This window comes from Phascolarctos cinereus, unplaced genomic scaffold (assembly GCF_003287225.1).
Source record: "Phascolarctos cinereus isolate Bilbo 61053 unplaced genomic scaffold, phaCin_HiC Scaffold_726;HRSCAF=1367, whole genome shotgun sequence".
NCBI lineage: Eukaryota > Metazoa > Chordata > Mammalia > Diprotodontia > Phascolarctidae > Phascolarctos > Phascolarctos cinereus.
In genome coordinates, this window is record NW_027556098.1 from 223,794,061 (window position 1) to 223,820,822 (window position 26,762).

Sequence of the window (26,762 nt, forward strand, 5' to 3'; positions counted from 1 at the left end):
TATTTTTTTATTTTTTAAGTCTTTTTTTTAGGCAGTTGGTGTTAAGTGATTTGCCCAGGATCATACAGCTAGCAGGTGTGATATTCTTAAAGGACAGGTCTGACTGTATCACTTCCAAATTCAAAAAGCTCCCATGGCTCCCTATTGCACGTACAATAAAATACAAACAACTGTTGGCCATTTAAAGCTCTTTGCAATCTAGTCTGTATGTTCTGGCTCATTTCTCATTATTTCCCTATATCAAGTCTAAATTCTAGGGCTTGCTTACCTATTGATCACTAAGCATAACTTTCCATCTCTTGTCTCTATGCCTCTATAAGGCTGTCTCTGTAAGGTCCTCCATTCCTAGAATGCATTCCTTCCTTACCTTTTTCTCTTTGGATCCCCATCTCTTTTTAAAGTTCTGTTCAAGTCCTACCTACTTGAAACTTTTCCTGATTGACACAGCTATGAATACCTCCCCCCATGATTTTTCATTTACTGTGCATGCACTTTGTCTTCACTTAGATATGTAATACTTGTTTCCCTTGAAGAGAATATAAATTCACTAAGGGCAGGAACTGCTTTGTTTTTATTCTCCATATCTGAAACACTTAGCACAATGTCTAGCACACAGTAGGTGCATTTGCTTGTTGATTGAGTCAAAGGATATGAATATTCTTGTAACATTTACTGCATACTCTGAAATTACTCTCTAAAAAAAGGTCCACAAGTTTGTTATTCTGTTCTGTGAAAAAGTGTACCTGCCTTTTACAACCATTTAAAGGGGTTTTTTTCTGAATACTTGTGTGTGAAGTACCATGTTCCTCACTGATTATTATGAAGTTGAGCTTTTTTTCAGGTGATTATTAACAAATTTTGTTTTATCTTTTGCAAATGTTCATATCATTTGATGTTTTGTCCATTGTATACTGGATTTGGGCTATGCATATTTTAAATATTTTTATATATCTAAATGATAATTTTAAATGTTATATTTGCCACAGATATTTTCCTAATCTGTTTTTATTTTTCTTTAAATTATAAAGGTTTTGTGTGTAGACTCTTTTAAAATTTCAGTCATGAACATAAATCTTGTTCCTAGTAATTCCTCCTATATATATTAAATAGTGAAAGTCGTCTCCTCTCCACAATGGGGTAATTGCATTCCACTTTCCTCCATCTTTTAATTTTTGAATATTTAAGATTTTTGATCAATTCTGATTCATGCAGTATAAAAGTATACATTATAAAACTGGTTTTTTACATGCATATTATGTAAAGTTTTTCTGTCATGCCATCCTGGAAGACCTCTTCTCAACCTCTCTTAAGATTTAAGACTTTGAAAAAAAGCAAAATTTGAGGGATCTTTGGTTAATATTTCTTTACAATTCCTTCTCTACCTAGCACCCCAGAATCACAAGAATGCTAGGAAGGACAGCCCAGAAAATTGCTTCCCTCTGTCCATTATTCATACTTTGGGAACTTTAGGTATAGAAGTATACAGACAGTAAGACCATGGGTAGTGATAGGATCATTGTATGAGAAGTAACTCTTCTCTATTAATGCATAGAGTGTATTTCTATATAAAATTATCTAAAATTCATGGAACTCCAAGCACGTAGTAACTTCTATAATACCTGATTCAAATCCTAGTGGAGAAATAGAATAAGAAGGCAGCTTCTTTTTTCATGGCCAATCAGTTAGTAAAGAGAAATGTGTCAGTTAGTAAAGAGAAAATACCAACTGCATTTTTATTATTGTTTTGTTTTTTTGTCTCCAGAACTTGAAGAATCCAGACAGAAGTGCCCACCCTGCTGGTATAAATTTTCCAACATTTTCTTAATCTGGGACTGTTCCCCACATTGGTTGAAAGTGAAACACATTGTCAATCTAATTGTGATGGATCCATTTGTTGACCTGGCAATTACCATCTGCATTGTCTTAAATACTCTGTTCATGGCCATGGAACATTATCCAATGACTACTCATTTCAATAACGTGCTTTCAGTAGGAAACTTGGTAAGCATATTGAAACGTAAAAGTTTTCTTTCCTTAAAATTATTTTTTCCGTAATCATTTTCATTCAAAAGCTCATAGCAAGGCACTGTGGATAAAGAAAATGATGTTTTACGAGAATGAACACATTAATCATGAACAATCATCTGTCTCATCATGTTCAAATGAGATCATGAGTTGAAGCTCTTAACTCACAGGAATTTTATGAAGATCAAACAAGATTATTTTGCACACCTTAAAGAGCAATATAAATACTAGGCATCATCATAGCACTTTGAAAACTTTAAAGAGTTAAATAAATATCAGTTATTGTAGTAGTAGTAGCAGTAGCAGTAGTAGTAGTAGTAGTAGTAGTAGTAGTAGTAGTAGTAGTAGTAGTAGTAGTAGTAATTCATTCTCAACTTTCTTGATGGAGATCAGTTGGGAATGGTCTTCTTTATTTGATGTTCAGTATTTTAATCCAAACATAAAATAACCTTGTGAGTGTTCTTATATAGAGATAGTTCATTGACAAGCTCTTTTAAATCCCTAATGGATAGCATCTGCTTGGAATAGCCCTTGAAGCCAAAGGAAAAACAGAAATGAAACTATTTATATATTCAAGGTCAGGCCTATGATCTGTTAGCAAAATAATATTTCTATAGCACTGATGTAGTTCTTATCAGATCTGAAGGTTCTATAGCCCTCCTTTCATTCTTACAATCTTCAGTGGTTATCTGGCATTTATGGTTCAATTGAATTCTTTTGAACTTTGCTTATATAGTTTGCATTGCTACAGGAAAACACAAATCATAATCTCTTCCTGAGCGCCACCATTTTTTTTAACCCAACTAGCTATTGTTGCATGGTAGGTAGGGCCCTAGGGTTAATCAAATACACTTTCATAGTACATAAATGTCTCAGGCTTTTCCTCTTAAAGGGTCTCAGTACTTGTGTTGTTTTATCCTTTTATATTAAAGCCATGAAATATTGATAACCTACAGTACATTGTGTATTAGATATTTAGCAGTACCATTTTTGGCGAAGGTCACCACTTAGTTTTTTTTCCCATTTTATGTTTCAGAAAAAATAAATTATTTAGGTGTTTGTCAATTGAATCTGGATAGCTTTGGAATATTATACTATCATTTGTTTAAGGAAACAGATGATCCTCTAAAGCAATTTTTGCATCTTCCCTTGTAGTTTACTTTAGGGTTTGAGAGATTTAGGGTAGGAAGGAAGCTTTCTGTTTAATGGTCTTCATTTTACCTTGTTTGTATATGTGTTATTTTCTTTCTTGTTTTTAAACAACTCAGTCAATAAATCAGCGAGTATTTGTGGTTAATCCAGGGACTGGATTAGGCGCTGGGGATACAAATTCAAAAGTGAGACTCTTCATGTTCTTGTCAAGGAACTTATTAAGTACTCCTGCAAGAGAGTGGGGGGAAGGGCTTATATTTTCACTGATAATTATATGCAAAACAGATACATAAAGAGATACAGAGAGAGGGATGGTTATTGATATGACTTGATATCAATAGATAGAATAAATGCCAAGTTATTTTTAAAAAGGCACTAACAACTGGGGAGGGATAACCATAAAAGGCACCTTTATATGTTTTTATAATAAAAGTCATGATTTTTTGAATTGCATGTTGATATGCAATTATATATATTTTTATACACATACACACATGTGCACGCACGTGCGCACACACACACACACACACACATCCTCTAGGAATATGAAACTGGAATGACAATTACCCTATACACTTGAATAAGGAAGATACTGCTGATGGTAATGAAATTATTGATCTGTTCCGTCAGTGTATTGCTTGAAGTCTGGAGAAAAGAAACAACTTGAACATCACAGGGCAAGAGCACTTGTGATATCCTTATGTAGCAACATTGTTTGATAGCACATTATTTTTCTTTCTGGTTATAGGTCTTTACTGGGATCTTCACAGGAGAAATGTTTCTGAAGATAATTGCCATGGACCCCTATTATTATTTTCAAGAGGGCTGGAATATCTTTGATGGTTTTATTGTGACCCTTAGCTTAGTAGAACTTGGACTGGCCAATGTGGAAGGATTATCCGTCCTCCGTTCTTTCAGACTGGTAAACACTTTTCCACTAGTTTTCTACAGTGCCTCTTCTCCAAAGAGGGCAGTCATTTGTATAGTCTAGTACATTAGCCAGTTGCCATTATGTCTAACTAAATATTACTTTAGGGGTTATTTATCTTTTGTTTTCAGATCTGAAGAGGAAAATGTGAATTAAAATATCACTTTCTATTACTAGCTTTAAAAATATTAAGACCTTTGTAAGAAAGGATGGCAATCTTATGCAAAGTGGGTTTGCCAATGCATATCTTACAGCAACTATTACAGAAATGTAAATGCTCTTATCCAATCCAAGCAGAAAAACTTATGAAGTTATTACATTTTTGCAAGTTCATACATCAATCCCTTCTCAATAAAGGAAAGAACTATGGAGTTTCTTCATGTTTACATTAACCATGGTCTTATGATCCTAGAGCATGTGGTCTAGGGGAAAAACATCTGGCATAGAATAGGGGCCCAGAGGCCTCTAAACATCATAAATAAATATGGGAATTGTGAAGAAGAACCATGATAGGGGAGGGGGAAGAGAAGTGTCATATTAGATATCACTCTCCCCCCTGTTTAGGTTAGCTAGAAGAGTAGACCCTCCACACAAAAGTTAGAACACCACACTCCTAAAAAGGATAATAAAATCCATGGCACATAGATTCAGTTCAAACTCCATATTTATCATCTATCCAGAAAGGGAGAAAAGAGGGCAAAAGAACTATTCCCATACTTCTATCAGAAAAAAAATAAAACTTTGGGATAAATTCTTAGTACACTCAGATGCAAATCACAGTTGCATAGCTTTAAAACAATGCATAGTAACCATCATCTTTTGTTTTCCAGCTCCGAGTTTTCAAGTTGGCAAAATCTTGGCCAACTCTAAATATGCTGATAAAGATCATTGGCAACTCAGTTGGAGCACTGGGAAACCTGACATTGGTGTTGGCCATTATTGTTTTCATTTTTGCTGTTGTTGGCATGCAGCTTTTTGGTAAAAGCTACAAAGATTGTGTCTGCAAGATTGCCCCTGACTGTGAACTTCCACGCTGGCACATGCATGACTTCTTCCATTCCTTCCTGATTGTGTTCCGGGTGCTGTGTGGAGAATGGATAGAGACCATGTGGGACTGTATGGAAGTGGCTGGCCAAGCCATGTGTCTTACTGTTTTTATGATGGTCATGGTGATTGGAAACCTAGTAGTAAGTACACATTGAGACTATTGCAGATGTTTTTACCTGATGCATGACATAGTCCATTTCTACAACAAACAGCAAACATAAAGCTGGGAAGGACAACTTACTTACTGGATGTGTCAGGATTCGTAAAATCTTGATGGGCTGGAACGCTGGCTCAAAGAAAGGTCGACATTTTTAAGAAGAATTGGAAAGTCTTACACTTAGATTCAAAAAATCAAATTCAAAATTACAAGATCGCACAGCTAGGCAGTTTATCTAAAGAAAATCTGTGAGTGTTAGCAGGCTGCCAGCTTATTAGGAGTCAATAGCGAGATGTGACAAAGTGAATGAGATCCTCGGCTTCAGTAGAAGTCTAGTAGACAGGAATAAGAGGAAAGATAGTCTCATTATATTCTTTCCTAGTAAGGCCTCTTTGGGAGTTTTATGTTTAGTTCTAGCCCCCACATCTTAGAACAAATCTTGATAAGATGGTGAGCAGCCAGAGGAAGAGAGCCAGAATGGTGCAGGTTCATGACATGTATAGACTGGTTGAAGGAAGCAGGCATGAGAAGACTAGCCATGAAGAATGAAGGGGAGAAATAATAGCTGTTTTCAAGTGTTCTCCTTATCCTACTTGGTCCCAGAGGAAAGAACTGGGAGAAATGGACAGAAGTTGCAAAGTGGCAAACAAACGAAAACCCTTTCTAGCAATTATATCTATACGAAAGATAATGGCTTCTTCCTCATTGAAAACCTTTAGGAAAAGCTGGCTAAACACTTGTTAGGTATGTGGTAGATGGGATTTTTTTCAGGTATGGGGTGGACTAGATGACCACTGAGGTTCCTTCAAACATTGAAATTCCATGATTTGTTAAAAACCTACTGTGTGCAGGGCCCTGTGCTAGGCACTGTGAATACAAAGACAGAAATTTAAAATAATTCCTGCCCTCAAGGAGCTTATAGTCTGTTGGGGTATATAATAGGTACACAAATAAATGTAATATAAGATAATATGATGAGGAAAATAGCATTCATGAAGAATGAGCATTTTTAAAGTAATTTTTGTATATTCATGAAGAAAAAAATTTAGGTCAGGGCTCTTTCACCTTCTGCTATAGTAAAACAGGTAATATAGTAATATCCAATAACATTTTGATACTCAACAACATTCTAGCAATCTGTCTACTGCATTCACCTGAAGGTCTCCCAGAAGGCAGCTTAGAAGTCATTGAAACCAACCTCCCCATTTTGTAATCAATGAAATTGAAACCCAGAAAAGTGAAGGGACTTTGCTATTTATTGTGCTATTATCACAAAGATAATAGCAGAACTGGACTTCAAACACAGGTCCTCCTACTCCAAATCAACTGCACCACCTAGCTGCCCCTTATGAGCCTACATTTTGAAGGAAAAAAAATTAAAGGTCATCTTGTCCAATCCCCTTAATTGGCAGCTGAGGAAACTAGCCTGGGAAAGCTTAGTGACTTGACTAGGGATAAGATCATACTTTTGTTAGAAAAGCTTAGTTGACATAAACCAGTGGCCATGTCAAAGAATCTTTGAGAATAAAGAAACTGCCTGAGCCAGCAATCATTTGATCTCTTTATTAAAGAGACACACAACCAAAGGCAAAACTGGTTTAAAATGAAAGCTCCTGTGCAAGACATTTCAAAGGAGGACTGCAGAAGATCGACTCTGAAATCAACTTGCAAAGGAGAGAAAAAGTGGAGGGGAAAATGAGTCTTAAAAAGAAACACAAGAGAAAATAAGTTGACCTAAAACCTAGCAAAACCAGAGACAATGTGATGATGTGAAGATTGCTGGTCCTGGAGTCGTGAGATTAGAACAAGTTCTAGCTCTGACAGTTACTAGTTATGCAGCCTTGGCCAAGTCAGTTCACTTTTCTCAGGTTCAGTTTCCTCATTAGTAAAATTAGAATGACACTAATAGAAATAATCATGGATATCAGTAATCTGGATTTTTGCTAGCATTCTCTGCCAAAAGCAGAGCACATAATGATTTCTTGAATTAGAATGATAATTTCATCCAAAAGGTATTTGAATCAACACGGGGAAATTCTATTCTGAATCTACAGTTTTCTTTCCAACAGGGAACAGTTGGTTACTAAGGTAAAAGAAGTAGAAGAATATTGTGGGGAAATGGCTATACCATTTTAGAATTTCTGATATAGGAGAGAAAAGCCCAAAAAAGCCCAATAATAATGATAGCTAATATTTATGTAACACTTATATGTGCCAAGCATTGTGTTAAGCTCTTTACAAATATCTCATTTGGTCTTCACAACAATTCTGTGAGGTAGTAAGTGCTATTATTAACCCCATTTTACAAATGAGGAAAGTGGGTCAAAAGGAGAATAAGTGATGCCCAGGGTCATACCACTAGCAAGTATATGAGGGTAAATTTGAACTCAAGTCTTCCCAACTCCAGGCCCAGCACTCTATCCACTGCACCACCTGCACTGCAGAGATTTAAAAGGATTCAGAAAGAGGACAGGTAGGGTGCCATAGATGGCAATTCTCCAGGGGAAACTAGCCTTGGAGGGATGAGATATTCTCAAGAATGACATTCTAAAAATATAAAGAGACATGATTGTGATGTGGAAGAAAAAGGGGAGTTGTCTTAACACTGCTATGTTTGCACAAGGAGTTTATTCACCAATCAGCTTATATCTAAAAAAGACATGTACAAAAGATAGGAGAAAGGGAAATAATAGATAAATTCAGAAGTGTGTACTGTTATGGTAGTGTAAGAATAGGTTAGGAGTACTAACATTCAGAATAAACTAAGTCTGGGAAAACTAAAGAAAACAATGGTTTGATGTTTTATTGGGAGAGGGAAAGGAAGATCAAAGAAAGGATGGCTGTTTGGACTGGTAGAACTGATTATTTAAAAAATTGGAGAGGCAAAGAGAAGGCAAAGCATTCACCTTTTTTTTTGTTGATTTTGTTTTGTTTCGGGGTTGAGGAAAGGATCATGCAGGAGGATAGACAAAAAAAGACAAAGATAAAATGGCTAAAAGGGAGTTGAGCTACCCAAAATAAGTAGGAAAATAGTAAGAAAGCTTCTAGCTTCACTTAATGAGCTCAAGTTACCAGATCAACATGAACATCTAAATGCTAAAAGATTTGGTGATTGTTATTGTTTCCCATGATTATAGAAATATTAGAGAGAATGGGATTAAGACCATAGGATGAGAAAAAGGCAAATGTCCTAATCTTTAAAAAAGAAGAGAATGCAGTTTGCAAGCTGTAGGCCAGTGTGTTTGATTTAGATTCCTGACAAAATTATTGGACGTATTCTTTAAGAGATAGTTTGTGGATATCTAGGAGAAGAGGAAGTAATCACAAAGAGCCAGAATTGCTTAATGAACATCAGATCATGCAAGACTAATTTCATTTATTTTTTTGGACAAGGTTGCTAGACTGATAGATCAGGAGAATACTACAGATATGATTTGCCTAGATTTTTTGAAAGCATTTGATGAATTGTGATATTTTTATAGAGAATAGAGAGATATGCAGGCTTAACAGTAGAGCAATTATGTGGACTTGGAACTAGTTAAACAGCTAAACCAAAGAGTTATCATTAATATTTGAAATCAATATGGAAAGAGGTCTCCAGTGGAGTACCCCAAGAATCTATGCTTGGCTTTATGCTGCTTAACATTTTTATTAATGACTTGGACAAAGGCATAGATAATATACTTGTCTGATCTGCAAATTACACAGTGTTTACAGGAGTCAGCTAATACAGTGGGTGACAAAATCAGGCTTCAAAGGGTCAAAACAGAGGTAGATCTAATAAAGTGAATTTAATAGAGAATAATTTAAAATAAAATTTTAGCACAAAATATTTTCACAACTGTAAGATTAAGCAGAAATAGGGTTTTTAGTTCATGTGAAAAGAATCTAGAGGTTTTAATGCTCTATGACCTCAATATAAATAAAAAATCTAATGCAATTTTAAAGCTGTATTAAAAATAGGTATAGTATTTAAAAAGAGAGTGGCAATCATACCACCATATACTCTATCCTCTCAGAACAGTCTGGATTATTGTGCTCAGTTCTGGACTTTCCTGGCCATAATTCCACCTAGTCTTACCTGCTGTACACCTGGCCTTCTACGGCCTCAAAGAACACAATATCACTATTTTGAATAGTCTAATCACATGCCTCCCTCAATGGATAGCTCTTGAACCATTTTTCCTGGACTCATTTTTTAATGGCTAGCATGCTCCCACTCTCTTATACTCTCTTCATCCCAGTGATCTTGAAACCCTGGCTGCTGACGTACAAAACCAATTGTCCATCCCTAACCATCTCTTCCCTTAAGACCACCCACTTCAACCTCATACCCTACTTCAGATCTTCCCAACCCCTCCAGTATGCCCTCTGGATCTCCTGCTCCATAATTTAAAAACTTCCTTAGATCTCAAACCTCTTGCTTTCTCACTCCTTCCTCATCTTATTGGAATTATTTTTGGAACTTATTGGAACAGCTTATTCACTAAGTCCTGGATCCCTCTTCATGTTACATCTTCCCTCACCACCTTTTCTATTAGTGACTACATTTTGTCTCATGTATCCTCATTACCTCACATTTACTATGTTGGGAAAATCAGAATACTCCTTGCCCCTCTCCCCATTATCACTTCCAGGCTCCTGTATCACTGTCACTCAGCAACTTCTCTTCCTTTGAGGTTTACACTATTCAAATGGATGATGCCTGCTCTACTTCCAACCTGCCCCACCCACTCAAGGACATTCTCCTTCCTTCCTCAATGAATTCAGTGACTGGATCACAGCATTTTATCACAACTCTTGCTCTCATAATAGGTGACTTCAACACACATATTTATATTCATTCTAGTACCCTAACTTCCCAGTTCCTCTATTTACTCAATTCCGGTGACCTACTTCTCCATTATACCTCAGCAATATGCAGAGATGGTTATGTCCTTGATCATGCCATTATCCACAAATGTTTCATATTTATATTAATGAACTTTTAAATTCCTTTATATGATTATAATATTTTGTCATTTCATCTTTCCCTATGCCTTATGACCCCTAACCCTGATATTTGTCCTCATCATGACCTCCAGTTCTTCCACCTCTCAGTTCTTTTCATAACCTTCTTTCTTGATATCTTGGGAAACCAATTCAACTCTACACCATCCTCTTAAGACTTTACCCCCTTGTTCTACTGTTAATCATACCTTGCCAAACTCCAACCCTGGATTAATACTACCATCTTCCTCCTTTGTTCTTATTCATATGCTGTGGAAAGAAGTTAGGCAAAATTATGAAACCCTACTCATTGGGTCCATTGTAAATTTCTGTTTTCTAATCACCATTGGGCCTTCATTGCATGCAGCAAGTCAACATCCTATTTCTCCTTGATTGATACATTTACCCATTCTCCATAATGACTTTTCCAAACCTTTATATCTCTCCTCAAACCTTATATAACACTCCTTCTATCAACTCTCTTAGCTGAGAACATCACTCCATATTTCAGGGAAAAATGGAGGCAATTCACCAAGAATTCCTTCTTCCTAATATCACATAATCATCATCAATAATACCTAGTATTTATATATGGGCTTAAGGTTTACAAAGCACTTTACATATGTCAACTCATTTGATCCTCAAAACTCTGTGAGATAGGTGCTGTTATTATCCTCATTTTACAGGTGAGGAAACAGAGGTTAAGTAACTTGTTTAGGGTCACACAGCTAGAAAGTATCTGACATAGACAGTCTTCTTGAGTCTAAGTCCCACACTCTAGCCACTGCACCACCTAGCTGCCTGTCATATCACCCAGTCATCTTTCTCTAATTTCTCCTCCACATCTGTCTCAGGTAAAGAGTTGTACCTTCACCTTACCAAGACAAGCCTGCATTCTTTATCCCATGTTGTGTCACCTTCTCCAGGAGATTGCCCGCATGATCATTTCCACTCTCTCTAATCTTGTTTTATTTTAATTTTTGTCAATTAACAGGCATTACTTTTTACTTTCTCTCACTATCCTCCCCCACTGAAAAATAGAAAAACAAAATTCTTGTAACATATGTATGGTCATGCATAACAAATTCTCATATTGGCATGTCAAAATGTAGGTCACACTGTGTACTCTGCATCCATCACTCTTGTAGTATGCTTCATCATCAGACCTCTGGAATTGAAGTTGATCATTGGATTAGTCAGAGTTTTTAAGTTTTTGGCTTCAAATGAAGTCCATTAGAGGCAGCTAGATGGTGTAATGGATAAAATGCTGGTCCTGGAGTCAGGAAGACCTGAGTTCAAATCGTGCTATAGACACGTATTACCTGTATGACCTCGGGGCAAGTCATTGACATCTGTTTACCTCAGTTTCTTCAACTGTAAAGTGGAGATAATAATGTCACCTTCTTCATAGAGTTGTTATGATGTTTTGTTTTGTTTTTAAAGCACTTAGCACAGTGCCTGGCACACAGTAGGTGCTATATAAATGGTTATTCCTTTATTCCCCCTTTCCATCCTATTTCCCTATTGAATTAAATATATTTATGTACCCAACTGTGTCTGTATCCTTCCCTTCTTTGACTACTTCAAACAAGAACGAGGTACAAGTGTTTCCTGCTTCCCCATTCCTTTTGCCTTGCTTTCATTGTCTTCTACTTGCAAATCCTGATTATGTGAGCTGATTTTCCTCACTCTTCCTCACCTTTTCCATTCTTTTTTTAGATTAAAATATAACAAAACCACCCCCCTAAATTCTCTATCTTATGAGATTTTCTCTGTAACCCATGACTATATTATCATGGGTTCTGAGGGGACACATGTGTCATCTCCCCATATTAGAATGTGGTCTTTTCATCAGGAATATCTAAAAATACTCTATTCATTAAAGGTCCATTCCTCCCACTCCTTTACGATTATATTCAGATTTGCTAGGTAAGTTATTCTTGGTTGTGAGCTTATATCTTTAATATTCTGGAATATCACATTCCAAATGTTTGACTTCTTTATAATGGTGTGTGCTAAATCTTGTGTGATCCTGACTGTGGCTACTTAATACTTGAACACTCCTTTCTGAATGTTTGCAGTATTTTTTTTCCTTTCACCTGGCGTCTCTGAGTTTTGGTTATTATATTTCTGGGAGTTTTAATTGTAGGGTTTCTCTATGGAGGTCAATTGTGGATCTTTTCTATTGTTACTTTGACCTCTGGTTCTAAGAGATCTAGGAGGTTTTCTTTTATGATTTCTTGAAAAAGGATTTTTTTTTGCTATATCTTCCCTTTTGTACTTTTTGTTTATTTTCTTTTTTTCCACTTTATTTCAATATTTCTTATTGTCTCATGGAATTATTAACTTCTGTTTGATCCATTCTATTTTGTAAGTAGTATGTTGGTAGGTAAGGTTTTATGCCTGTTTGCCAAGTTTCTAATTCTATTTACAATTCTCTATTCCATAGCTCCCTCTTTTATGTTTTTTCTTTCTAGTGTGCTCATTTCATTTATAAAAACTTTTTAATTCCTGCTTCGTTTCTACGAAGTCTAGTTTAACTTGTGTTCAAGCTGTTTCCTTTCAGGATTTTGATTGTTTGAAGTCATTCTTTTCTTCTGTTCATCTTGAGTGCACCTGTCACCATAATTGCTTTTTATGGTGGGAGTCTTTTTTTGTTTGCTCATTCTTCCAGCCTTCTTCCTGAGTTTGTGCTTCATTTTAGGTCTGGACTCTATGCACTTCTATAGGGAATATATAGGCTAAGCTTGTGCCTACTGATGCCCTGCTGTGGCTTCCATTTGGGTACTGAGTATTGTATTATATTCTGGGATCTCAGAGAAGCTTATCCTGGAGACCTACATGATGTCGGTGCTCCCAAAGAAGTCTGATCCAAGGGAAAGTCTAATATAGGTGCCCTCTTGGTTTAAGCTCTGCAAATCCCTGGTCAGAATTTGGGTATGAGTAATACATTTATGGATTTACTTCTGGTTGGGGTTCCAGTAGATTGCTGCTGTTCTTAGACATTATCAACCAGCCTGAACAGTTTTGTTGTTTTAAAATGACAGAACTGAAGGATCTCCTTTGTTTTTGTTTTTGATTTTTTTTTTTTTGTCTTAGTTGAATTTCACTATAGGCTTCAAACTGGACTGGAGTCTGGAACTGAGACCTTGCTCTGCTTTCCTCTGGAGGTCAGAGTCACTCAAATGCAATTTGCTTCTGAACTTGTTTCTTGCTCAGTACCCAGCCTAGAACACTACTCACCCCAGAATACTACCCTAGGTGCAGGTTCATTCTTTAGTCCATCCGAGTCTATGACCTGAAAATGGGTAGTGAGTTTGAGAGCTGCCAGCTGGCACCTTTTCTTGAATCCTGAACGAGATAAGGAGCCTCTGTGTGAGTCTAGAACTTGTTCTTGACCTGGTACATATCCTTAGCCCTCTTTCAGTGCTTTCATTTCAACAGTCCATCAGGACCTTCCCAGTTAGACTCCAATTCCAGTGTCTACAAACCTCTCTATCTCCGTCTACTTATCTGGGTTGGAAAAATGACACTATGATTTTTTCTTAGATTTCCCAATTAGGATCTGGTCTGATGTGGTTTTGGGATCTTTGTATAACAGTTGTGGGGGAACCAGATATTCTCATCTTCAATCTTTCTGTATTTATTGGACCTTTCCTTCTTGACTACAAATACACCCATCCCATTCTTAAGAAAAAAAATATTCACTGGATCTGACATAACTGCTAAATATTGCCTTTTATGTTTCCTAACCTTCTTAGCTAAACTTCTTAAGAAACCTTCCCACGTTTGGTGTCTCCACTTCCTTTTCTCTTACTCTTTTCTAAACCTTTTGAAATGTGGCTTTCAGTATCATAATTCAACTGAAATTACCACCTCCAAAGTTACCAATTATCTCTTAATTGCAAAACTAAACAGCTTTTTTTTTAATCCATAGTCTTCTTGACCTCTCTTTAGCATTTGATGCTATTGATCCCTTTTTTCCTCCTGAATATTCTCTTTCCTCTCTAGGTTTTAATGATGCTTCTCTTTCCTGATTCTCCTCTTACCTTTCTGACTGTTCTTCCTCAATTTCCTTTGCTTAATCTTCATCCATGCCACACCTACTAACTGCGGGTATCCTCCGAGGCTTTGTCTTAGGCTCTCTTTTCTTATCCATTCATACTTTACCACTTAGTTTTCTTATAAGGTCCTATGAGTTCAATTATCATCCCTATTCAAATGATTCCCAGATTTACATATCTAGGACTAATCTTTCCTACACTACAGTCCTGCAGTGACAGCTAACTTTTGGACATCTCAAGCTGGATGACCACTATGCATATCAAAGTCAAAGTTTCCAAAATAATTTATTATCTTTCTTGTCAAACATCCCTCTTCCAAACTTCTCTGTTATTATTGAAGGCTCCAGTATTCTCCCTTTACTAGCTATGTGACCTTAGGCAACTGCGTGACAACTGAGGTTCTGTCTGCCTCAACTGTAAAATGAGAATAATCATATCATCTACGTCTCAGTGTTGTCGTGATGATTAAATAAGATATTATTTGTAAAATGCTTAGCACAGCACCTGGCATATAATAGTTACTTAATAAATGTTTATTTCTTTCCTTCCCAGATACCCAGGCTCTCAACATAGGTGTCATCTTTACCTCCTTATGCTCATTTGCCCCAGATATCCAATCTCGTGGTTTCTACTTTCACAATATGTCTTGTTTATGTCTCCTTCCCTCTACTCATACATACTCATACTCATCCTCTAACAGGCCTTCATCACCTGTAACCTGGACTATTACTATAACCTTCAAATCATCCTCCCTACCTTAAGTCTATTCTGACTGTGTTCCATCATTTACTCACTTGCCAGAATGACTCTTCTAAAGTATAGATCTGACCATGTTAACCTTCCCCCACAGTCATACATTTAGATCCAAAAGGGATATTAGAGACCTTTGAGTTCAACACTTATTTTACATATAAAGAAACTGAGGCACCCAGCCAGTAAGTTATTTGCCTACTTCATGTAGCTTCCAAGTGTCTGAGGTAGATATTTAACCCAGAACTTCCTGACTCCAAGTCCCTTATTCTATCCACAATTCCATGCTACCTCCTAATAAACTACCAACTATTCAACAAGCTTCAGTGGCTCTCCACTTACTTCTGTGATCAAATGAAAACTCCTCAGTTTTACATTTAAGGTTCTTCACAACGTGACCTCTTCCTTCATTTTCATTCTGCTTATGCTTCCATTCATACCTTCTACCATCAAACTGTACTGGCCTATTTACTGATCCTCACACATAACACTCCATTCTCCATCTCAGTGTCTTTGCACTGGTTGTCCCCATTGCCTGAAGTTTTCTCCCCCCTTCCTTCTATGTCTTTGTTTCTCTGACTTCCTTCAAGAGACAGATCAAAATGTTAACCCCAACCAGTGCCTAATGCCTTCCTCACTGTGATAAACTTCCATATAATCTGTTTTTATATTACATGTACCTACTTATGTTCATAATATAATGTAAATTCCTTGAGCAAAGCAAATGTTTATTCCTTTCTTTGAATTCTCAGCCCTTAGCACAGTGCCTGAAACATAGTAAATGCTTAGGGAATGTTTGTTGACTAACTGATAATTTAGGAAGGACATGAATAAGTTGGAAAGTATTTAGAGGAAGACAACCAAAATAGTGAATGGCCTTGAGTTCATGCCAAATGAGAAAGGTTGGTGGAATCAGAATGTTTTGCCTAGAAAAGAAAAGATTTACGGAGGACATGATAGCTATATTTAAGTACTTGAAGTATTTGAAGGGCTGTCATGGGAAGAACAGATCAAAATTGTTCAGATTAGTCCCAGAAGGTAGATTTAAGAAAAATGGATGGAAGTTGCAGAAGAAAAATTAGGCTTGATGTCCAGAAAAACTTCCTACAAAAATCAATTATCCAAGAGTGGAATGGATTTCCTTGGGAAACAGAGGGTTTCTTCCTCAATAGGAGTCCTTAAATAAAGGCTGAATAACCGCTTGCTAGGTATGTTCAGATGTGGGTTTCCCTAGGTGGCCTTTGAAGTCTGTTTTAATAATTAGGAAAGCTCAAGATACCAAGATTGAATATAAGGAAACACAGCACACACAATATGACAGTAAAGCAAACCAGTTTTATTTGAGAGGTCATACTTACAATATGAAGACAGAAAAGATAGTGGAAATAGATTCAGTCTTCTGGATCCCCAGGTGGAATTGTATTAATCCTATTGGGGCCCTGGAGAGAGTGAGGTATTCTTCTCAGATCAGGTCGGTTTTTGCAGTGTTCTTATCTGGGTCTAGCTGGACCATGTATTGGTGAAAAGGAATGAGAAATTTGAAACCGGGAACTGGTGCCAATTCATGCTAGCAACTCCCAGTGGCTGAAAAAGACTTAGGAGAGTTATTGCTGGTCTTAATTTGATAGGATGACTCTAAGATTGTTGAGCTTCCCTAGGGCCTTCTTCTATTAGTGGGTTGAGGAAGTTGCCGGAGTGATTGCAAGGTCCCTTCAAAGCCTGAAATTTACATTACATCCTTCACTTTTGAGGAAAGTACTTTATAAACCTTACAGCATTATACAAATTATCAACTCATTCTTCTTATCTTATTTGATAGAGTTCAGATAGAGGGTCCTGGGATAAATCACTATTCTGTCTTATTCTTTTATGTTTGCCATTCTATAGATTGTAGCATAGATGGATAAAATAATTGTTTCTATAGTTGAATAAAAGTGTTAGGATGTTAAGTTCATCTTCTGTAGACTCACTAAGAGCATCCTTGGTCTTAACACCAGGACAAGACCTCATCCTCAACCCACACAATTTTGACTTCTTTTGCTAGGCCTCTGTTTTTGATGCTCTTTATTATACCTAGCTTGAAGATTATTTGGTATGGTAACATCTATGAAAATTTTTGTTTTAAATTGTTATGGATCAATCTTATTAAATAATTGTGGGCAACAGTTTGCTCTATAGTAATGTTCCAGTGCAGCATAATTTATGATCATTTTGAACATCCTGGGAATATTAATAAGTGAAACTGTAATGGGGATTCCAAATTGAAATGAAAAGGAATAGATTTGTTTACTGATTCTATACCAATCTATGCTCATCATCAATGGCAATGAAATCACCAAATTTAGATTCTGGCAACTCCTTACTTAACACAAGAAGTAAGGAAGTCAAAATGGCCTTTAAGAAGATGAAGTCAGGAAGAGCAACTCCAAATACATGTAGAATATATCTGTGTTAAAGGCAAGACAATTTTAAGGACATCCAGGTTTCAGGTTTTGATACATCTCAAAGAGAGAAAGATTTTGAAAAGAAAGAAAAAAATAGATTAAAAAAAATAAGGTAACACAAGATATTAACTACAACTTCTGTGCATTGGTAGAAGAAAGTTCTTCACCAGGAATTCCTTACACAGATTAAATCATAGGTCTAGGAAAGAAAAAAAATTTAAAAATTATAAGTATAGATCACTTGCCATATGTACCAGAGTAATAAGATCAGAAATATCATAGATCCTTCAAAGTATCAGTCAGAACTAAAATTCAGGCCTTTTTATACCCAGTCCACCACTCTTTCCACTAGATTATGGTGCATCTTCTTCAATTGTTGAATCTCATGGGGGAGAGGGAAGTGTTATACACTAGGAAAAAAAAAAACATTTTCAAGTTCTTATTCTGATTTTCCCAACAGTGTGAGTGTGAGAGGACTTCAAATAATCTCTTAAGCCTCAGTTCTCTCATCTATAAAACTGATACGATAACATTTGAACTACCTACTTTAGAAGGCTGTTGTGAGGGAAACACTTTATAAACTTTCAAGCACTCTCTAAATGGGAGGTATTTACGTGCCTCATTTCTCAGAGCATACAGTCCTAATATATTTTTCTTTACCTTGAAAAGTTATAATTTATAAATTTGTTATTTTTTAAAGGTACTGAATCTGTTTCTGGCCTTACTACTGAGCTCATTTAGTGCAGACAACCTTGCTGCTACAGATGATGATAATGAAATGAACAACCTCCAGATTGCCGTGGATCGAATGCATCGGGGAGTAGCTTATGTGAAAAGGAAAATATATGAATTCATTCAGCAGGCCTTTGTCAGAAAACAAAAGGTTTTAGATGAAATCAAACCACTTGATGATCTGAACAACAAGAAGGATAGCTGCATGTCCAATCACACAACAGAAGCAGGAAAAGATCTTGATTATCTGAAAGATGCCAATGGGACTACAAGTGGAATTGGGACAGGCAGCAGTGTGGAAAAATACATAATTGACGAAAGTGATTACATGTCATTCATAAACAACCCCAGCCTCACGGTAACAGTGCCAATTGCTGTTGGAGAATCTGACTTTGAAAATTTAAACACAGAAGACTTCAGCAGTGAATCAGATCTGGAAGAAAGCAAAGAGGTAAGTCTTACAGATCTAGGTACCTACATAATGTAATATGTACATGTAATGAGAAATGTTCGTGGAAGATGGCCTTATATCAATCTTTGTAATTTTGTGTCAGCGAAAATTACATGGAAACAGTACAAAGATGAAAAATGGGGCACTGGTTGTGTTTTTCCATACCAAATAGCATAATGTATGGTTTAAATTTTATTACTGCTTGCACAAAAGGACAATTAGAAATCAGATATAGTTAAGTGTAGGTGTCAAATGACACCCAGTTTATATTGGTCATGTAATGCAGAATAATGTATATTTTTAAAATCAAGTTGACAATGATATACTTGGAATCATAGAACTAACATGATACTGGGTAAAATAATTAAAATGTATTTACTGCTCAGTCTTTGCAGGGAGGCCACAAAAAGGGCTAGCTTACTTCATGGGTATATAATGAGGACCTTGTTAAGCAGTATAGGGGCAGGGAGGCAAAGGATTATCCAGGGGACTTATCTTCAAAAGGTTTTCTATGTGATCTAAAATTTAGATTCCTACTGGGTACCAAAATAGATGTATTACCATTTAATAGGTATTCACAAAAGCTAAAGTAGAAATATGATATTCCCATTATTTACAAATTATACACATGAGGCAATTATGTATTTTGTTTTGTGGAAGTTACATTTTTTTAAGGTTTCCAGCTTAACAATCTCTGTATCCCCCTAGACTTGCCCCTTTCACCATAAATAATTTGATTCATGACTTTGCCATGGACTTTGCCACTTTGCAATGGGAGCTGATATGCTTTAAATTATGCTTCAGTTCAAAATTGGGCAGGGACTTCTACTAAAATAAATGTGGTGACATTTTTCATGGTCTTGTTGCTTGTCTAATTCTTCAAAGCCATTTTTAATATTTGATGACAGCTGATAGGTACTGAATGTTACTTGGTTAAGTTTTTTAAAAAATACTGTATTCCAGTGCAAAAACCCCAAATGCAGCTACAACAAGGATTTTTTTTCCTGCAGTTTTAGACATGGACTACTCCAGATGCTGTATTCCTTTGAATAGATCAGACCACTGATCTCTCTGAAACATGTCTATCTGCTTAAACAAGCAAGTCTGTCTGACCATAGTCAGATTTTCATGTTATTTCTGGAAAACTTGAATAAAATCTTGAGGAATTTTTTTTTTCTTTCAGCCAAATAGATTTCTCCCCATGAAATTCTTATTATATGCATCTTTCTAAAACTGAGGTCACCATCACCATAATTTTTCTGGGTGTTTATTCTTATCAATCAATTACAGTCTAATGGCTTGTCTCAGAGGGATAAGAAAGGTTATGTCTCCACATACTGTCCACTTTCACTGCATTCAGAGCAAAGAAAAGGCATTAGGAAGATTTAAGTAAGATTTGAAAAATGAAGGGGAATCCCTCTCTGTTAGTTCTCTCTGTCTCTCTCTGTCTCCCTCTGTCTCTCCTTGTTTCTGTCTCTCTCTCTCTCAGCCTCTATCTCTTTTTCTCTCTCAGTATTTTTTCCTACACCATTATCCCTCCGTGCGTTGGTTCTGTCTCAAAACACACTATTGCTATCTCTTTCCTTCTGTGCATTAGTGTTGCCCCTTGTCTTTCTGTGTGGATTCACTTGCTCCGCTAGGCTAGACAAAAATGACAAGATGTGCAGATAAATACCCAGAGCTTGGAGGCCAGACTCTTAAGGAAAAGGAGTGTGGACCACCCCCACAGGATCAGATAACCTCTCCAATGATAATCATGAATCCACACTTGGAATGATGAGCATGTTGCCAATTAAAATAACAATATTATTAACTTATTTTTGCCAGTAATCCTATATCTTTATTCTTGTCATGATTGCATTGATTGCAATGTTGTGTTGCAAATTGTTTTATAAAATTCAACAAATATTGAATTAAGTTCCCATTGTGTGCATGGCACCATTATAGGAGCTGATAATACAAAGATAAAATGGAATGGATTCTGCTCTCAGGGAACTTAAAATTTTTCTGAAAAAAAAAATTATACCCCACTATACAATATAGTGAAATTTTATTTAGTCACACAAGGTAGCTAATGTAAATATTTATAATACCTTAAGGTTACTTATGACACATATGTTTGGCGTAAGGGAGAATTTCACCAGTGACTTCTGGAAATTCAATCTGACTCTAACTTTTTGAGGCAGATTGGTTTAATGGATAGAGCACTGGATTTGGTTGGAGGCAAGAAGACCTGAATTAAAATTTTGCCTTAGACTAGCTGTGTGACCCTAGGCAAATCACTGAACTCTTGGCCTTACTTTTGCCTTGTGTAAAATGTAGATAACAATAGCTCCTACCTCAGAAGAATGCTGTGAGGACCAAATAAGATAATATATGTAAAGCATTCATACATTGAAAATGTTAGCTATTACTATTATTATTATTGGATATTATTATGTTTCTGTGACTCTACAACATTGATTAATAAAAGGCAATGAAGCAAAAACAAAGTTAGTTCTGTCTTCAGAAAAATGTCCTTGTTTCCCATTAGGATGAAGCTCTTTGTGATTAGGGAGGAATTGCTTCAATCAATTAATCAATCAACATTTATTTAGCACCTACTGTGTGCCAGGCACTATACAAGGTATTATCTCTAATGCCTAGCACAGTGTCTTGACACAGTAAGATCTTAATGAAAAAAAAAATTTAACTTGCTGAATGAGTGAATCTGAGACATGTCTAGTAATAATAATAATAAATAACTTTAAAGTTTACAAATTTACATATATTATGTCATTTTATATTCACATCAACCGTGTGGTTGATGTGAATCATGTGAAGCATGAATTGTGATTCCCATTTCATAGATGAAGAAAGGAAGGTCAGTAGAGGTTGTGATTTGACCAGGGTCTCTCAGATAATGTGTCAGGGTTAGGATTCTAACTCAGGTCTTCCTGACTCCAAGTCCAATCTATCATTTATGGAAGCTAGCTGCCTCTAGGTAGATAATAAAGTACATAATATTTGCATACATAGCTGAATTATGGTGTTATTATAAGATTTTGTTGCTGTTTAATAGTGAGTTATTGACTTTTGCCAGAAAGATGGTGAACTTAAAATGCAGAGAGACATATTTTTGGGCATGGCTGAATTTGTTTTGCTGTACTATGCATATTTATGATGAGAATTCTGTGGTTTTTTGTGTGTTCAATAGGTAAGAGGAAAGTGGGAGGGACAAATTATAAACGCTTATAAAAGAAACAATTTATTTTAGTTAAATAGATAAATTAACAACTAAATAAAAAGTAGACAGATGTAGATAAAACAATGTATTGTTAGAACTTTAGAACAACTGATGTGCTAAGTCAACTTTTTCTCAAAAATCTTCATTATTACCAATAAGTATTTTTGTAGCTACAAAACATCATAAATGAAATATCAATTGAAATAATATGAAATGGGCTTTTGTTTTGTCTAGCATGTTAATTACTTTGTATTTATATATACTTGTAATTTAATTTACAAAGGGTAAGATTCTTAATAATCCAATAAGTATTTATTTTATTTATTATGTGTCTAGCACTGTTGGAGAAACAAAATTAACAATAACAAAATGGGGATAATAGCAACAAAAGTAGCTGTATCTTATGCTTATATTGCTATATAGTTGGTTCAAAAAATAGAAGGCAGAAGTAGTTATGATGGACTTGAAACCTTACTTGAAAAGGTGATATGGCAGTGTGTCATAAAGGAAAGGACATAAGAGCTGGCATTAGCAGACCTAGGTTCAAATCTCATCTCTTCCCTTTATTATCAGCATGATCTTGAACAGTCATTTATTTCTTTGACCTTCATTTCCCTCATCTGTAAAATGGTAGAGTTGGACTAGGTGATCCCTAAAGTCCTTTCTCTTATCACCTCTTGATTATCAGCTGATGAGAATTCTACTACTACAGAGGATAATTTCCATAATGATAATCCTCTACAGAAAAAAAAATGCCCTTTCTCTAATACCCTAAAATTGAATTTAGTAGTATCATGAGTCAGTAATGATAGGAGGTGCTGAAGTGTTTCCCACAACTGTTTACTCCACTTTTTGTGAGCCCTTTCCTTTTCTCCCTCAGTAGAATTCGAATATTTCTTGATGTTAACTCCATGCAAAGACCATTAAAACAGCTCTACCAGAATGAGTCCTGAGAATTATTAATTAAGATCAATTTTACTGAAATTGAGGTCATTCGCTAAAAGCCTCCTCTTCTTCCCACTTCCTCATCTCATATCACTCAGATGCCTTCTGCCACTATATCTTCCTAAAATACTATTCACATAAAGAGGTGGTCTTTTTTCTTGCCAAAGCAAACCCAAGTGATCCTATTTCATCCTATCTTTTCCAGAAAATTATTCCCTGTGTCATCCCTATTCTCTCACTAATATTTAATTGCTTCCTGTGTACCAGCTGCTTTTTTGGGGGCAGCTACGTGGCGCAGTGGATAGAGCACTGGCCCTGGATTCAGAAGGACCTGAGTTCAAATCCCAGCCTCAGACACCTAACACTTACAGGCTGTGTGACCCTGGGCAAGTCACTTAACCCCCATTGCCCAACTACAAACAAACAAAAAAAAAGTTGCTTTTCTGCTTCTTATAAACATGCTCATGACTCCTACATCCTCAAAAAACCCTCGCTTGATCCATCCTTCTCCAGAATCTGTAGTCCTATATCTCTCCTCCTTGTTGTGGCTAAACTTGAAAAAGCTATCTACAATATGTGCTTCCACTTACTTTCCTCTCACTCTCTTCTCAACTCTCTTCAATCTGCTTCTGATTTAATTATTCAACTGAAACTTCTTTCTCCAAAGTTACTAAAGATCTCTTAATTGCCAAATATAAGGTCTGCTTTCAATCCTCATCCTTTAAACCTTTCTTCAGTCTTTGACAGCATCAACCAGTCTCTTGTCCTTGATACCTTTTTCTCTCTGTTTTCATAACACTGCTTTCTCCCTCCTATCTATGTGACTAATCCTTCTCTGACTCTTTTGGTGGACTGTCATCCATGTCATGCCCTGCTAACAGTGAAAATCTCCTTGGGGGAAGCCTTACTAATCTTCCTATGAGATTATCCATAATTTATCCTGTATAGATATTATTTTTATGTAATTTACATTTTGTCTCTCCATTAGACTTTGAACTCCTTGAGACCAGGAACTAATTTGTTCTTCTTTGTATCCTCAGCATTTAACACAGTGCTTAACAAATGTTAGCTGATTGATTGATAGGAGACCCTTACACACAAAGAGACACCCACTTCAGTAATATATTACATTTATATAGCTGTGAAGTTATTTAAAACACATAAGGTAGAGGTCAAACCAAGATGGAAGGGTTAGGAAGCACTGCAGTAAGCTCCCTTCCCAAACTTCTACAAACAGATCTACAAAATGTACCAGACCAAATCCAGACATGAAAATCCAGAAAAAGTCACAGTGAGTCATTTGCCTGGCCTAGCTTGACACTGAGGATAGGGTACAGGCAGGAGCACAAAGCATGCTGAGCACTCAAGCATTCAGAGAGAGGAGGTCTCAGACCTAACTAGGGCTCCATTAGAGTCATGACAGGGCACCATGATGGGGATGGCTGCCAATTGGCAACTTTGTTCCTCATTTTCTAGTTCTGGGTCACAGATCCAGGGTGAAGTGAAAAGGGGGCTCATTCACAGAGGTGGTATCCCAGGGTGAAGAAGAGCCAGGCCATGTTGGAGGAAGAGCTCAGAAACCAGCAGCAACAGCAGAGTAGTGTGGCTTAGACCCCAAGTCTAAGAACAGGATCTCACTTCCAGCATCTACCTCAACCTGCAAAGGAATAACCAAGGTAGGAATTCCAGACCAAAGGGGAGCCTACAATTCTGGCACTCTGGGGTAATTGAGCTTTCCAGATAGCTGTAAAAGCAGAGTCCAGAAACAGCCTACTCCTGCACAGACTCAAACCCAGGTCAAGAACTTGTAGAGTTCAGAGCAGGAGACAACAATCAGACTTTGCCCTGGATTATAGCACTTTGGAGCACTGAGACCTTGTAGGTCTCTGATACCCTGGAATAACACAACACTCAATACCCAAAGAAAGCAGCATGAGGACCAACCCAGACCTTCCCTTCAGACAGGTGGCTGAGCTGAGCCCTAACATCAAGTTCAAAGTCAGGAAGTTGGCTGGGAGAATTGACGAATAAAAAAAGAGCTCCACGGTAATGATCTATTATGGTGGCAGGGATGCTCAAGACACAAACTCAGAAGAGAATGACTCTAAAACATCTATAAGCTAGGCCTCAGAGCAAAATACGGCTTGGGCACAAACTCAACTAGAATCCTTGGAAGAGAGGAAGCATTTTAAAAGAATTAAAGAGTGTTTTTTTAATAAATGGAATGAGAGTTTTTGAGGGGGAAAACGGAAGAGAAATAGGAGCTATGGAAGAAAGAATTGGGAAGAGAATTAATACTTTGGCACAAATTGTACAACACCTTGCCCAAGCATCAAACTCCTTGAAAATTAAAGTGGTCTAAATAGAATCCAGTGATTTTTCAGCCTGAAAAGATAGACGAAAATGTAAGGTATTTCATAGCCAAAAAAAAAAAAACTGACCTGGAAAACAAATTAAGGAGAAAAAGTTGAAGAGTCATTGGATTATCTGAACACCATAACCAAAAAATATCTTTTTTTAGGGCCTAGACATTCTATTTAAAGAAATCTAAAAAGAAAATTGCCCAGATCTCTTAGAACAAGAAGACAAAGTAGAAAAAGAAAGAGTCCACTAGTCACTTCCTCAAAGAAACTTCCAGAAACAACATAGCCAAAATCTAGAACTTCCAGGTCCAAGAAAATTTACTGCAAATAGCTGGAAATAAAGAATTTAAGTAGCAAGGAGCCACACTAAGGCTCAAACACGATTTAGCAGCCACCACTACAAAGTAACAGTGAACTTGGAATATGATATTCCTGAAGGCAAAGGATATGGGCTTATAGCCAAGAATAATTTACCCAGCGAAACTGAGTATAATGCTATAGGGGGAGAGAGGGTAAATATACCTTTAATGAAATAGAGGACTTCGAAGAAGTACTAATGAAAATACAAGAACTGTGGAGAAACTCTGAAGTTCAAACACAAGAGTAAAGAGAAACATGAAAAGGTAAAAAAGAATGAAGAAAAATAAAGGAATAAACAAGGATAAACTGCTTACATTCAAATATAGAGATACGATATATGTTTTCCTCTGAACCCTATCTTCTTCAGGGTTCAGAGAAGGAGTCCAAGAAGGACTGAGAGTAGTTCTATTACATCTTTATAATCTTAAGAATGGAAAGACAAGGGAAGAGAGAAATACATTGGTACACTGTGGGGGGGATCAGAATGGGAAGTTAGGGGGAATTATCTCATGTAATCATGGTTCACAAGGAGAAATCTATCAGAATATGGAAGAAAGGATTGATGAGAGTGGCTGACATTTGACCCTCTGTCTCATCTGAACTGGCTGAACTGGTCAAAGAAGGAGGAAGGAAGAAGGGAGAGAGAGAGAGAGAGAGAGAGAGAGAGAGAGAGAGAGTTGGGTATAGAAATACATTTTACTCAACAGGGAAATAGAAGGGAAAGGGGAAAAGGGAAGAAAGGAGAATTAGAGAGAGGGTAGATTAAGCAAGGAATTATTCCTAAACAAAACAAACTCTTAAGGATGTATAAGGATTTATAGCTCTTTTTGAGGTGGCAAAGAATGGGAATCTGAGAGGGTGCCCCTAAATTGGGGAATGGGTAAACAAGTATATATAACAAGTATGGTAAATATGATTAAATACTATTGTGATGAACTTTTATCAATGTAATGACTAATCAGGATTGCAGAGAACTACATGCTACCCACTTCCTTTATGATAAAGAGGTGAAAGTCTCAGACTGCATGGCCAATCTGGAAATTTCTTTTTTATTGACTACATGAGTTTATAATGGATTTAGTTTTTCTTGTGTTCTCAATTGGGGGCGGGAGAGGGCATGAGGTGGATC

At 36.6% G+C, this 26,762-nt stretch overlaps 1 protein-coding gene across 3 annotated transcripts in view; it reads left to right on the forward strand.

The window, feature by feature from the left end:
* Positions 1–26,762, forward strand: part of LOC110211523 (sodium channel protein type 1 subunit alpha) — a 207,507-nt gene that overhangs the window by 118,897 nt on the left and 61,848 nt on the right. For all 3 annotated transcript variants that reach the window (XM_020990890.2, XM_078146988.1, XM_020990889.2), the window contains 4 exons: positions 1,763–2,001; positions 3,926–4,099; positions 4,936–5,292; positions 18,257–18,739. In XM_020990890.2, the coding sequence (XP_020846549.1) occupies positions 1,763–2,001; positions 3,926–4,099; positions 4,936–5,292; positions 18,257–18,739 (1,253 nt within the window). The remainder of the gene's footprint in view (positions 1–1,762; positions 2,002–3,925; positions 4,100–4,935; positions 5,293–18,256; positions 18,740–26,762) is intronic.